At 45.1% G+C, this 15,535-nt stretch overlaps 1 protein-coding gene across 1 annotated transcript; it reads left to right on the forward strand.

The window, feature by feature from the left end:
- Nucleotides 1–4,377: 4,377 nt before the first annotated feature.
- Nucleotides 4,378–9,857, forward strand: CBLN4 (cerebellin 4 precursor). The gene is made up of 3 exons (XM_049869873.1): nucleotides 4,378–4,668; nucleotides 7,796–7,912; nucleotides 9,660–9,857. The coding sequence occupies exons 1-3, from the start codon at nucleotides 4,378–4,380 to the stop codon at nucleotides 9,855–9,857; spliced, it is 606 nt and encodes a 201-aa protein (XP_049725830.1).
- The last annotated feature ends 5,678 nt before the right edge of the window (nucleotides 9,858–15,535 follow it).

Consider the following 15,535-nt stretch of genomic DNA (forward strand, 5'->3'; position numbering starts at 1 on the left):
TCCTGTTTATTTTCACATGGGGTCGCTGGTGCTGGAGTAAGGGGAGGTGGATAGGTGACACCTTCTTCACCAAAATGTTAAGAAAACATTTCCCACAGGCAGGGGGTTGGACTTGTTCATGTCTTTTGGCAGCGGATGTGAGGCCTTAAAAATAAAAAACCAAACCCCTTTGCTGTCAAGTTGATTCTGACTCCTAGTGACCCTACAGATCAGAGTAGAACTGCCTTATATGGTTTCCAAGGCCGTAATCTTTATGGAAGCCGACTGCCACATCTTTCTCCCATGGAGCAGCTGGTGGGCTGGAATTGCCAACATTTTGGCTAGCAGCCTAGCACTTAATCACTGCACCACCAGGGCCTTCAAAAAACCCAGAGGGCCTTACATGGTCTGATTTCGGGACACTGTTCTAATGAGGGAGCCCTGGTGGCACAGTGGTTAAAAGCTTGGCTGCTGACCAAAAGGTCAGCAGTTTGAATTTATCAACTACTCCTTGGAAACCCTATGGGGCAGTTCTACTCTGTCCTATAGGGTTGCTATGAGTCGGGATTGACTCGACGGCAACAGGTTTGGTTTTTTTTGGTTTGGTTCTAATGAGAATTCCGGATGGCAAGCAGCAGTAGGCTACTTAATCTACCTCAAGGGAAATGGGTTTTGTTACAAGGATACAGGAGGCTCTCAGGAAACCCAGGTTATAAGGCAGTGTTGCTGGACTTCCTGTGAGTAGGAGTTAGGAACTGGAGACTCACTCTTCACTCCCTTTATCTCTCAGAAGGGCACGACGGCCTCCAGGATGGGCTTCTGTCCACCGTGTGGTCAGTCCTCCTGATTCTTCCAACACTTGCCCCTGATGCAGATTGCACAGAGTCCCAAAATGGCCAGTCCAGTCCCAGCGACAGCAAGGCTGTGTTTCCTGGAAGCTGCCTGAGTGACTCATTCAGATCCTAGAGAGAAAATCTAACAGCCCCAGCTCAGCCCCATCCAGCTGAGTCAGGCCACAAAAGTCACAGGCTTGAGGTATCAAAGGGATTGACAGTCCTAGAATTCAGAGACTATCCCTGTCTAACCAGCTGTTGTGGAAGAAGAGATAGGACCATGTGGCTCACAATACTGGAAACCCATTGCTGTCAAGTTGATTCTGACTCACAAGCAACCGTACAGGACAGAGTGGAACTTCCCCATAGGGTTCCCAAGGAGTGGGTGGTGGATTCAAACTGCTGACCTTTTGGTTAGCAGCTGAGGTCTTAACCAGGGCTCCTTCTGTTAGTAGGAGTGGACAAAAATGTATCTCACATCCTCAGAACGCTCTGAATAGGGCAACATTCCTTAGTAAGGAACAAATACTTTCATTCCCAGTTACTCAGAAGTTACTCAGAAGGCTTTGACTTTAAATTTTATTGAGACTCACTTAAACCAGCTTATACTACAAGGTGAAGGACTGCTAATTATATTCCATCTGGACGTTTTCATTTATTCTACAATGAATTACTGACTTCCAATTTATATAGCCACTCTGCTAGGTTTTGGGGCTGCAAAATGAACACTTTTGGTGGGGGAAAGAGGAGGGAGGAAAGAAGAAACGTTCTTTAAATCTGAGTTCTGGCAGGAAGATGGCTGGGAAAAAAAAGGATGCAGAGAAAATACATTGGGGTTGGTGGGAAGACATCTTATTTAACAGTTCTGTGGCCGACAGATTTTTCTCAAACTCGTCTTAGTCCAGGTCTTAGTTACTGACCACAAGTTAAAGACAAAGAAGGTAGAGTGCTCATTCCTACAGAAACAAACGAACGAACGAACAAACCATGAAATTAAGTCCAGCCCCCTGCCTTCAAAAAATACCATCTAATGAGAGGAAATTGGCAGCCGCTATCAAGGCACCAGTTACCGTGGGATCTACTCCAGCTCAAGGCAGCCTCGTGTGTCGGGTCGGAGTAGAACTGAGCTCCACAGGGTTTTCAGGGGCTCAGTTTTCAGATGTAGATCGCAGGACTTTCTTCCAAGGTGCCTCTGGGTGGACTTGAACTGCAAACCTTTTGTTAGTAGCCAAGAGTGTTAACTGCTGGCACCCCCTAGGGACTGTAGTAAAAGCCCAAGAGCGTTACAAAGTGTGGTCAGGGTTCAGGTGAAAAGTATGCTGGGTTTAGGATTGGGCATTGCTGCTGGGGAAATGGTGGCCACCTTCGGAAGGCCCTGGCTCACCCTGCTTGGTGGTAGCCTAGATTGCCTGGAGGCTGGAGTGACAGTCGATGTTCTAACACTATCAATCAGAACTGAGGTTGGCCTCACTGGGATGAGTCTGGAGCCCCTTTGGTGTCAGGCATCGCCTCTTTAATTGCTGGATTATAGGGAGATTGGGGGGATTACCAACCAGTAGGAGTATCTCCTGCTGTAATAACTGGCATTGCATCTGGTGTTGGTGGTTCAATACCCAACCCTGCCTGAAGGGTCTTATATAGAGGAGAAGAGGAGACAGGCCTGGCCTTCCTGGTGGAGTGTCTGGAATGCCCTGGTAAAGAGGATGCCCTCCAGGAAGGAAGGACCGGGAGCCCTGCGCCCAGAGAGACATACTCACGAACATCCCTCCCATTTATACTTACTCGATACATGTCCGTGAGCTTCTGCTCTGCGCCAGGCTGGAGCTGGCTGATGGGGATGTTGTGTGCTTTAAAGATACAACGCCTGCCCTCTGGCAGCTGGAAGTCTAGAAGGAATTTGGCAAGGGAGTGACATGACCCCCAAATATAACTGCAGAGTTGATGGGGACCCTAGCGGAGTCCAGCCCTCTCAGTGGGGGTAGGCGACTTAGTCAAGTTCACGCAGCGACCAGAGGCAGAGACAAGCCCCCTCCACCGCCCCGTGGTAGCAGCGGATGTTACATGTTGTCAATCAGAGGCCAAGATGGGGGTGGGGCGGCGCAGGGAAGAGGGTGGCACTTCAAGAGGGGACAAAGATGATGTATTCTCAGAAGCGGGGTGGTGTTTTGGGGGGGTAGGGTTTCAGGGGACGTATTCTCGCTGAGTTCACTGTCTCTCACTCTTTGTTCTGGCCTCGCGCCGTAGGTGGAGAGGCGCGCCCCTGCGGTTTCTAATCCAAGCAGAAGGCTTCAGACACCTCCTCCTAGCGTCCCCACCGGCTCCGATCAGTCCGGGAGCTTTCCTGAGCTTGCCAAGCCTGAGGGCTCCGTGGGGTGGGCCTCCCTCGAGGGGCGGTCAGGATTCCATCGGGTCTACAGGTCCCGGAAAGCACGCTGCGCGGGGTCGCCTCCGCCCATCCATCCGCTCAGAGCGCTCTCGGCCGCCGAGTTCCGCGCTGGGCGGGGGAGAGGGGAGCCACAGCCCAGACCCAGGAGAGCGCCGAGCCGGTCAAACGCAGGGCTGTGGACTCCTCGCTGTACAGTACCCTCCGCGGTGCGCGTGCCCTGGGGGCTGGGTAGCCTTGGACTTCACCAGCCAGCAACACTGTGCGCCCAGCTTTCTCTGGGTGTGTGAAACCTCAGGCGGCAGCGGCCGGGTTGGGGTCACCGGACCTTCTCCCCCTTTCCCTGGAATGAGAGGGTTGAGCAATGAGCCAACCCCGCGGGCCGCCGCGCTCCTATAAATAGCACGCGTGTGCCCGCGGCGCTTCCCGGCGGCGCTAGGAGGAGAAAGTTGTGCCAGGGACCCCGGCGCGCGGCAGAGCAGGAGACCCTGCCTGCGGAGCCATTTGCGCCCTGCGTCCTGGAACTGAGCCTGCGGATCTGTGACTCCTGTATGGGGACCCGGCTAGACGCTTCTACGTCCGAGCGACGCCAAGGCTTGGGGAATTTTTGACCAAGGGAAAGTGGGAGTCTCTAGCGTCCTGCTCAAGAACACAGCCTCGCGTTCTTCGCAGTCCGGAAAACAACGGCCTCTGTGGTCCTTCTCTGCCGCCAGCCAGGACCGACACCGGCATCGCTGAGTACCCGCCCTTGTGTGGCTTCTCTTTGCGTCCGCTCTGTGCTTCCTGCTCCGTGCTTCACCTGGCCGGGGGGATTGGGTTTGGGGACGAGAATTTATTGCATTTTCCTGTTAGGATTGCATGTGAGGGTTTGGTGACTTTTAGATGTTTAGGAATAAGTGTGGGTGCAGGGGGCCCCGAGAGGGCTGATTCTTGGCGGAGGAGGTGGGGTAGGGGTTCTGCATGAACTCCTTAAAGGACAAAGGTAGCAAAGCCAGCGAGAGAGCGAGGGGAGACTTGGACTTCAAACCACAGAGTCGGTGGAAGTGCGCGCAGCGCCGCCGCCGTTCCAGCAGCGCTACCCATCTAGCCGCCGGCATCCGCCTGAGCTCCGGGGTTCGGGGCCGGGAGGCGACGCGGGCGAGCAGGAAAGCCGGCCGGCTGCGGCTGTCCGCTCGGCTCACCATGGGCGCCGGGAGCCGGGAGCTGTCCGTGGCGCTGTCCGTGGTGCTGGCCCTGACGCTGCCAGGGCTGCCCGTCTGGGCGCAGAACGACACGGAGCCCATAGTGCTGGAAGGCAAGTGCCTGGTGGTGTGCGACTCGAACCCGGCCACGGACTCCAAGGGCTCGTCTTCCTCGCCTCTAGGGATTTCAGTCCGGGCGGCCAATTCCAAGGTGGCCTTCTCGGCCGTGCGGAGCACCAACCACGAGCCGTCCGAGATGAGCAACAAGACGCGCATCATTTACTTTGATCAGGTCAGACTCCCAGGGGTGCAGGGGTCGGGGGAGGGGGCGGTCTCAGGCAGCTCGGCCCCGGGCTGCTCGGGCTCAGCTAGTCTGATTGGGATCCTGGGGATCATTTGGGCACTCATCTTCCTAAACGTATCTGGGTCTGAAACTTCTACTAATGCCACCTCTCCTCCCAACTCCCTCCTGGCCTCTGGGAGAGGCTGCTGGGCGGTGGGGGAGAGGCCGGGAGCGCAGAGCCGGGCCGCGGGAGCTCAGGACAAGTTTAACAGCAACAGGTCCCCAGAGCTGACCGGGAGTTTGGTCCCAGGGCGTCGCGGTCCTTCGACCAGAGCATGGCCACCTGGCTGGGACTTCTCCGCAAGTGCTGCCGGGGCTGTTTCCCCGGCAGCCTTGCGGACGGCTGATAAGATGTTTCATTTGCTTCTCCAGGTGGAGGAGCTTTTCCCCAAAGAGAGCTCCATGGCTCCCCAAGCTGCAGGGATCCCTCAGGGGGTCGGAGAGGGTAAAGGGGATGGCCGTGGGTCAGATCTCACCCCCCTTTCTGCTGCCAGGGTCCCCGTACACGTCCCAGGTGCCGCCGCAGCTGCCTCGGAGGAGGGCGAAGCCCTTGTCTGGTACTTGGAGAAAAGTTGCCAAGGAGAGGAAAAGGAAGTGGGCAACTGCGCCGAAGTCCCATAGGAAAGCGCTGGGAGCTGGTTCCCGCTTCCCGCGCTGCTGTTCTCTCACAAAACTGTCAATGGCTGGGGAAAGACAGACTTTGGGATTGAGGGTAGCGGATGGGGAGGAACTGATGAAAGCAGCGGCTCCGGTTTAGCAGACCTGGAGCTACGGGCGTGATGAGAAAACCCCGGGATATCAATTTAGCTTTAGCAAGAAGTTGTAAGGAAAAGACCTAACTCCGGGGTTCCAATTTCAATATGAACAGCACCCAGAATCTTTTTAAATTGCTAAGTCACAGGATTCAGTTGTATGCAAAGCCACATGTCCAGGAGCACAGGTTAAGTGTCATCCCAGGATCTTCCAGGCCAGGGATGAGGTGGCATTTGCGTTCGTTATTTAATTCTTCCAAAAAATAATGCACTCCAGGTGGCCAAAGACAGAGAGCGCCTCTCTGGGGCTTACCACTGGAGCGCTATCATTTTTAAAGAATTAAGTAGCCTCTTTTTGGGCGGGGGGGTTTGGTGCAGTATGTTCCGTCTTGATGGCCATAAAGCTGAGCACCACCCCTCGTCTGTGTTTCAGTGCCTTAATTAAATGCTGGAATACCTTGGATATTGCACAGTCCTCTGTATCGTGCATTCTGTCCAATGACCTTTCTGTCAATTAGAAGAGAGGGGTTAGTTCTTTGGATCGGGGAGCCGTGCATCTTAGAGACAACAAGACGCATTTAATTTCTTGATGTGTCTGGATGCTCTAATGACAATGTAGAGTCAACATCCAGCCTTATGTGTAGTCAAAACTAATCAGCCATTTCCATTATTGCTAATGAGTGATGCTACTTGTGTCTGAATCAGGAAGTCCCCTGAAGCACCCAAATTATTTTCATTGTGCTCGGGGCAAAAAAAAAAAAAAAAAAAAAATTCTTCCTAAAGCCTCTAGTAGGGATTCTTGCCCAGCTGGTGACTTGTTGTTGAAAGACCATTGATCGTCAGGTCAGAGAAAAGAAATCTGCTGCTTACTTGGGAGAAGGTGAAATCTCAGAATACAATTGTACATGCGCACGTGTTTTAAGTGTTGAGCCTGTGTTTAAGGTGTTGAGTCTGACCTTTATTCTGGTGCGTCACTCAGACAGAATAGTACATTTTTAGGGAATTATGCAAGAGACTTGAAAAGGTATTAATAATGGCAAGAAAGCAGTGTTTGGAAGAGATAGTAGCAGATGCCTCTGATATATAGGAAATGTATTTTTACAGGGACGTCAGATTTTTTGAATGCCACTTATAGATTTATTTTTTGGAGAGGGATATAAAAACCCTTAGCTGTTTTATGTACCGGGCCCCTCCACGCACACTCACACAATCTTTCTTGTTCTACAGGAAGGGACTTAGCTATGTAAGATTCAAAAATTTAGCTCACGAGGTCATTTACTAAAGTTCAGGATTCAGTTAATAGCCAGTAGAACCATATTCTAAGACATTCATAATATGGAGCATCTTCGAATTTGGAATGCATTGTTGCTTTCTCGGGAAACAGTGCTTTATGACTCTATCCTTATTATGCTTTACCTTTTTGACCCTTGAACTTTAAATAAAGAGCAGGCAGTTGATAGGGAAATGGAAAACACTGGGAGGGACATAGAAGGACACCTGTTTCACAGGCTGTCTTTATTCATGCTCTACTCTTTGGCAGCCTACAAGGGGTGAGGCAGTTCCAAAATATTATAATTAAGGTCTGGGTGAGATAGGAATGGAAAAAAAAATGGCCATGGCATCTTAGGAGAGGGTTGGTGGATGCTAGAGGAGGGCCAGGTCTTCAGGTCACTTTGTGGACCAGTGGTTCAGTGTCACAGATTATTTTACATGGTGGAGGGGTGCTCTGCCTCCATGTCACATGTCCAGGGATGACTGCAGAGAGTCCATGGATGCTGATTGGCTGGCTTGGAGACATCACCTCTGGACATTGCGAAAGCTTGCAGATGGTGGGAATGTAAATACATAGCAGATGCCTCTTATCTGACTCTCAAGGTAAAGCTAATATTTATAAGCCCTCGCACAATGTTTCTGGATGTTTCCACAGCTATTGGGTCTTGCTGGAAATTGAGGCATGAATGCAAAGCAGTTCATTTTTTTTCCTATACCATTTAAAAGACAGAACATTTCAATAAACAAATTCATTTTCCAAGTCAATAAGAAGAAAGAAATAGAACTAGATGTCTTATTCTCTATGATTTCTTAGGCTAGTTGTGGAGAGAGAAGAAACAAAGAATGAATGAAAGGAAGAAAGGAAAGGAGGAAGGGAAGAAGAAAGGAAAGAGAAGGAAGAAAGGAAGGGAGGAAAGAAGAAAAGAAAAGTTAGGAATGAAAGAAGGAAGGAAAGAAAAGCAAGGAAGGAAAGGAAAGGAAGGAAAGACTTATTTTACTTACAGAAGAGAACATTGTAATAATGTATTGCTGTCTGCTATTTTTATTTTTAGATCCTAGTAAATGTGGGCAATTTTTTCACGCTGGAGTCTGTCTTTGTAGCACCAAGAAAAGGAATATACAGTTTCAGTTTTCACGTAATTAAAGTCTACCAGAGTCAAACAATCCAGGTATGTGTTTTCATCCCTTCTTTCTCTACCCCCAAACAAACTGCATTCACGTGTAGTGGGTGATGTATTTCAGTGTTCATTCAAAGATGTATTTTCATTGTAAAATAAAACAACCATCTTTTTAGTTTATTTTAAAACATTTAATTTCCAATTTTCCTCTTTATAATGTTGATTAATGTGTGTGACAAAAAGCATACAGAAAAATAACTAGCTGATGTTATTACCTTAATAATAACCAAACATTTAAAACAAGGTTTAGTAAAAGTTTAGTGACACAAATCTCTTTATAAGATCCTGATTTTATTAAATGCATATGCAAAAAATGATTTGAACTTGTAAGGAAAAATTATAAGGCTAGCAGAGCTTTACAAATGAGTACTAAATGAATACAATAAATTTGATATGATTGTTTAAAAACATGAGATTAAATTAACCATTAAGAATAGATATATGAAGAAACAAATAGTCAATATACTTTTGAAAAAGTGTGTGCTATGCTGATCCTTTAAGTCGATTATTCTCAGTAACTCTGATCTAGTGAATTCTTACCAGTTGCAATTCCACAGTTAATATACCTTGTGTTGTACTTTCTAATGTCATAGGCTTGACCTGTAATATAAAAGGCAACAACGAGGCTAGTTCCTACAATGCTTAATTATACTGATGCCAATTATTAGTTAATAACACCAATATGTGTTTATGGAACTCAAGGAAACATTTTAATCATTTGTGCAATATTTACGTTGTATATTATGTCCATGTTAATGACAGATGATGCACTTGTCTACCACTTTTTTATATTCTAGTGAATGGATAGAAACCCTGGTGGTATATGGTTAAGTGCTACAGCTGCTAACCAAAAGGTCGGCAGTTCAAATCCACCAGGTGCTCATTGGAAACTCTACGGGGCAGTTCTACTCTGTCCTAAATTGATTGACCTCAGATTTAGTTTAGTCAATGTTATTTTTAACCTCAGAGGAATGAACATCTAGTAAACTGTAAACACATTTACTTCCATGCAGGAGCTTTTTCCAAACCCCATGATTTAAGAATTTGTGTAACGTTTGACACATTATACTCAAAATGGTGGTATGGAGAAACATCAGTACATTTCTGAGTTGGTTATTTGCTAAGCACCCAACATTAAAATCCCCAGTGGTAGCGGTGATTATTATTTCTAATGCACATTTCTTAGCAGAGAAAACAGAAAAAGAAATCACAAAGCACACACGCATGCGCACACAGCCTTCATTATTTCAAATGATGTTTCAGGGTGAGGCATGTCACAGTTGCCCAGGAACCAGGAAGGACCTTGGCGGAATCTTTCGTAGCTGGGTTTATCAGGTCAATAGGCACTGGTTTCTCTTGTTAATGCCCTGGGAAACCGCGGACTTGCTTCATTACCAAAAGATTGCTCTTGGTGGAAGGAGTAAATAAAGAGTAAATAAAGCAGTAAGTTTAATTTATGTGCTGAAGGGAGACCATTCTTCCCATGGGTAGGTTGCTCTCCGTAGATAATATTCTTTTGTAGGCATTTAAGGAAATGCCTACGGGAGGAAAAAAAAAAAAAAAAAAACAAAACAGCTCAGCAGACATACTCAATCTAGATAACACAGTTGGCTAATTTGAAAGGAAGAGGATCTATATCGTAGGCATTTCCTGGACTTTAGGCCGCCATTCTTAGATGTTATTCATTATCCCCATGGATTTTTTTAACGGGAGCTCTTGAGTGACTTTTTTCTTGTAGGTAAACCTGATGTTAAATGGCAAACCAGTAATATCCGCGTTCGCTGGGGACAAGGATGTTACCCGTGAGGCCGCCACGAACGGAGTCCTATTGTACCTGGATAAGGAGGATAAGGTCTATCTGAAACTGGAGAAAGGTAATTTGGTTGGAGGCTGGCAGTATTCTACGTTTTCAGGCTTTCTGGTGTTCCCGCTATAGAATTTGATTTCTCCATGACGTTTATCCAGGTGAGGGGCAGCCTACCCCGGAGTTATTTGAAGATCATTTTTTTCCTCTTCAGATTGATTTTTTTCCCTTGGTTTCTCATGGGTGAATATGGATTCTTTTTAAGGATTCTAGGCCTGTTTGAACCAGCCCCAAGTTTTGCAGATTATTTTTTTCGTGTGTGCGTTTCAGTGTATTTGGAATTGAACTCAAAGCAGACATTACCTATCTGTGCTTAAGTGTAACAGTCAAAAGCTGTCTATGAGGTTTATTCTGAATTTTGTTTCCTGAATTACTGAATTTGTTGCCGATGTGGAATTTTATTCCTTTATTTTTAAAAGACTGGCAACCAGGTCTAAGAATTATTGAACTGTAAGTTCCGACTTGAACGTTAGTGGGTTATTGCCAAAGAGCTGTATACTGTGTTGATATATTGACTCCACTTGTTTTTGTTCCTTTGGAATTGGTTTGTTTTGTTCTCTTAAAGGTACCGGGAAGTTGTTTTTCCCTGATGGGCTTTGTGTCTTCTCTACAAATCGGGTAATGAATGGCTTGCCCGCAAATTTACTTTGAGATCACCAACATGACTTCCCTAAAGAAAAAAAAAAAAGAGTGCTTCATAGTTGTATTTTAATTATATATGTGAAAGAGTCATATTTTCCAAATTATATTTTCTAATAGGAAGAATGGATCATAATTGTGACAGGAAAAAGTTGCTTACTGGAGTTTTAAGTACTCAATCCCCAGACCTCGGCAAAACAGCTCTCCTCTGTGGGAAATATGAAACTTTATTGCTCGACTTTAATTAACATGATTGATAATAACCACTTTATTAAAAACCTAAGGGATTTTTTTTTTCCCTTAGACATGGTCACTTTATTAACTGGAGATAGGATACCTTGTTTTTAATTATACCAATTTTTCAAACCTTCTGTTGTATTTGAAGTATCATCTAGTTTTGCCTTAACTCCTTAAATTGTATATATTTATTTGTTTAGCTAATATTCAATCCAAATATCCCGTATTTCAACTTAGTGCAATATCTTATTTTGTCTTTTGTACTGGTCATATATGAACTCATAAAATTATTTCTGTCTCTGTTATATAATAAAGATTAATATATGTTAGTTGAATTGCTGAGTTTTTTGGTTTTGGAAATATATCTTTTACATAATTTGTTTCCTCCTTCTCTCTCTTTTGTGTTCCTTTTCTCCTGGAGTTTAAGCAAAGCTTTCTGAATTTTCAGGTAGTGTTCTCTGAATTGGTACAGAAAATCTTTACTGTGTCTAATCTGTCCAAATTCAGAAGTCGTGAACTTGCCAAAAGAGAATCAAAGAACTTAGTAAACTCTTCTTTCAGAAGGGCTTATTGTGGGAAAGTTAAAAAAAAATAATCTCCCAAATATCATGAGGGTTCTCAGTGTATGAATGAGTGGGGGTGAGTAAGAAGGTCAGTATTTTTAAATTCAAAGATTTTGGAAGAAATCGTGCCCTTTTCTCAATACTGTAGGACTATGCAGCTGATGGCAGGCTGTTTCTTTTTTTGAAGAACTGTTGTTACAGACTTCTGTTCTGGAGGTTTGGCTCAATTTCCTGGTCTGTCTTCAATTAACACAATTTTGGAGACCCTCTTTTTGTACCTGGTGATGGTGAGGACAGTGTTCCAGCACCTTTTGGGAGAAACGTGCAGGTGCCTGCCTTCCAGTATAGTTGTCATTATTCACCAAATCAAAACATTCCTTTATCGCAAGGCAGACTCTCCTTCTTCACCATAAAGAATTTTCTAGAAATGTTGACAATGGATACTTGGTGTTTTGCTTGGCAAGTTATTCCCCAGCTGGCTTTCAGTCAAAAAACCTTTCCTTCTTTGTGATTGTATAATGTGAAAAACGATATTGCACAGAGGTATAGTAAAAGGGGACTTCATCTAAATGTGAGTGGGATCTTACATAAATGTACCTGCTCTACCATAGGCTTCCACATGGTCCTTTGTACTGAGTTTGTGTCTGTACATTGCAAAAAGGCGAATCATACTTGAATAAATATACTGTTAATCATTTCTTGGCAAAATGTTTCAAGAATATTGGAATTATTAGTAGATAGCTATGATGGGACAGGAAGTTAGGTGACGTAAAAATAGACCAGTGTGGCAATAAGTCTTTTATAAACATGTTGTGGTCACCTTTTGGGGGGGTTGCCCTTATTTTTCTTGTGTTTTCAGAAGGAAATTGGTAAAAGGCTTGACTTTAATTCCTAAGTTCCAATCTATACATTTTGGAATGCAAAATCCATTCAAAACCTTCAAGAGAAAATCTACTGGAAAAACACTGAAGCTGTGCGCCTCTCAAATGTGGAAGAGTACCTGCCACATGAAGAGAAGTCAGAATCAGGGCCTAAGAAATCTATCCCAACTTGCTCTAGGACATAAAAAAACCAAAAACTAAGCCCATTGCCACGAGTTGATTCTGACTCACAGAGACCCTATAGGACAGAGTAAAACTGCCTCAAAGGGTTTCTGTGGAGCGGCTGGTGCATTTGAACTGCTGACCTTTTTGGTTAGCAGCAGTAGCACTTAACCACTATGCCACTAGGGTTCCCTACCCCTAGGAAATGAGAATACCCTCAAACATGGCGAGACTGAAGTGAGAGAAAGAAAGCTACAAAGGACAGAAAAATTAGCCAGAAGAGCATAGAGATTGGATAGACCTAGGATGGAATCCTACAGCCTTCATGTGCTCTGCGACCTGGTTTCTTCACCTCTCTGAGCTTCAGTAATTTCATTTGTAAACAAGAAATAGTTTGCTGTGAGAATTAAATACAACATATAAGTTCTTCATATCATGGTGTCTATAAACTCAATACCTAGCAGAGTATGTAACATGTCATAGGGGTAACTTAATCTTATGTTGGTTAAACCAAAATAACTAGTGGCTGTCGAGTCGATTCTGACTCATGGCGGCCCCGTATGTGTCAGAGCAGAGCTGTGCTCCATAGGGTTTTCATGGCTGTGGCTGTGTAGAAGCAGGTCACTAGGCCTTTTTTCTGAGGTACCTCTGGGTGGGTTCGAACTGCCAGCCAACCTTTCTGTTAGTAGCCTAGTGCTTAACAGTTTGCACCACCCAGAACTCCTCAGTATTGGTTAAAGGTGTTTATTTCAAGATTTAAAGCACTAACTTGAGAAAAAGTTGTTGTTGGGTGCCACTGAGTCAGTTTTTGACTCATGGCAACCCCATGTATTACAGAGTAGAACTGCACCATAGGGTTTCCTAGGCTGTAATCTTTATGGGAGCAGATCACCAGGTCTTTCTCCTATGGAGCTGCTGGGTGGGTTTGAACTGCCAACCCTTAGGTTAGCAGCCAAGCACTTGACTATTGCACCACCAGCACTCCTTTGCTAAAAAGTAGAAGTGCCACCCCCCAAAAAAGAAAGAGAAAAACAAAACAAAACAAACAAAAAAACCCAATCATGCAGCTATCCAGCGATCCAGTTTCTGGTCATGAGAAACCAGAAAGAAGGGGGAAAAAAGCCTTAAGACAGAAAAATGGTTAAAACAGGGCTTGAAATAGGACATACAAGGGGCTCAACTAAGGGCATATATTAAGAGTAAGATTTAAACCTCAATACAAGCAAAGAAGCAAGGGGGCTGAAGGAGGATATTAAAGTTGGCAGAAGGAAGGGAAGAAAATTGGATTTGTGTGGGGCAGGCTAAAGAGCAGGAGGCTGTAGTGTTAAATGTCTCTAGAAATGGAGGCAGATGCTCCCTGCCTATTCTATGACTCAAAGATAGTTTTCAGAAATTGCTAGGTCCACAAAAATGCTAACTGAACACTGTATCTGCATTGGCCCTGTCTTCATTCATCAGTGCCAACGCTTTCCGTTCCTGGACGTTCCCTGTCTCCTCTGACTGTTCTTGATCTACTGATCAGCAAATGCCAGTAGGAAGCAGCTTCCCCCTGAAAGACCCCCAAGAAGACAAAATGGAAGGAAATAAAGAGCTTGTGGAGGGCATCTTAATTTTTTCATCTTACAGGTTTTTTTCCCCTCTTTGTTTCTGGTTTCTGGCAACCTGGATCTCTGCATGTTTTCCTTTGGCCTCTACTTTTTAGCAACCCAATAGGGCAGTTCTAAGGAGATCTGGTGGCACAGTGGTTAAGTACTCAGCTGCTAACCAAAAGGTCAGAGGTTCAAAACCACCAGCCTGCTGAAGAAAAGACCTGTTGAGCTGCTTCTGTAAGATTACAGCCTAGAAAACCCTGTGGGGCAGCTCTGCTCTGTCCTACAAGGTTGCTGTGAGTCAGAATGGGTTTGATAGCACACAACAACATAAAGCAGTTTTGCTCTGCACACATGGAGTCACCATGAGACAGGATCGCCTTGACAGCAGCTTTTTTTTTTTTTTCGTAGTGAGTTACTGCTTTCAGTCTTGAAATAAACACCTTCAACCAGCATTGATTAAATTATCCTATAATGTGTCATGTACTTTGCTAGGTATTGAGTTTATAGAAATGGTGACATAGCCCTTTTTCAGTCCTTTCTAAACATCGGACAAAACTGGAGTCTTTGCAAAGAGCAATAGTGTTCTAAAAATATGGTCACATCTCAGCTTCTGACTGAGGGTCCTGGGCTTTATCACTCCACCTTTACTATTTAAACCACCTGTCCCCAGATGGTGGGGGCCCATTGGGTACAGCAAGGTTCCCAAACTGGTTCACCTAATGAGCATAGAAAAGCCATGAACACAGAGAAGGGTGACTAGGTAAGATAATGGAGTTTTATGTTGACATTCGGAGCTGTGGGGCTGAAGTTGAGCCCTTAAATGGTTTCTTTGGGTAGTGTTGGGACAGTGGTGGGAGTTAAGAAGTTGGCTTCTAAATAGTTTACTCTCTCCCCTCTACTGTAAAACGAAAAACCAGTTGCCAAGGAGTCAGTTCTGATTCATAGTGAGCCCATGTGCGTCAGAGTAGAACTGTGCTCCATAGGGTTTTCAGTGCTTGGTTTTTGGGAAGTAGACCATCAGGCCTTTCTTCTGAGGTGCCTCTGGGTGGACTTGAACCTCCAACCTTTTGGTTAGTATCTATTTGCCTCATCCAGGACTCCTCCCCCCTTTAATATAGACCTACCGTTGATATGGGGTTCAGATATCTTAGAATCAAAAGGATCTCTTTTTTTTTTTTTTTTTTTTTGCCGCCTCTGAACTTTCAGACAGAAAACATCTCCTTTGTAAATTTGGCCTTGACTTTTTCCTATGCCAGCTCCTCAAATTTTAACGTGTGTTGGGATCGCCTGGGAATCTTGATGAAATTCAGATTCTGATACGTAGGTCTGGGGTGGTACCTAAGATTCTTTAGTTCTAACAAGCCCCCAGCTGAAGTTCATGATGGGTTCTGGGGTTGCTTATTGAATATTGAGACCTTCCATCACTCTCTAAGCTCTGTTATTTAAGTGTGGCCTGTGGACCAAAAGTGCACGTGTCAAATTCGGCTTGTTAGAAATACAGAATCACCCCAAACCTACTGAACTAGAATGTGCATTTTAACAAGATTCTCCACCCTACCCCCCATGATTCTTAGGCACAGTGAGGTTTAGGAAACTCTGTCATTAAGTAAAACCAGGGCTTCCAACAGGTTCCTTCAGGTTCAAACCCCTGCTGAGAATTTGCATTTCTAACAAGT

This window comes from Elephas maximus, chromosome 25 (genome assembly GCF_024166365.1).
Source record: "Elephas maximus indicus isolate mEleMax1 chromosome 25, mEleMax1 primary haplotype, whole genome shotgun sequence".
In the NCBI taxonomy this organism is placed as follows: domain Eukaryota; kingdom Metazoa; phylum Chordata; class Mammalia; order Proboscidea; family Elephantidae; genus Elephas; species Elephas maximus.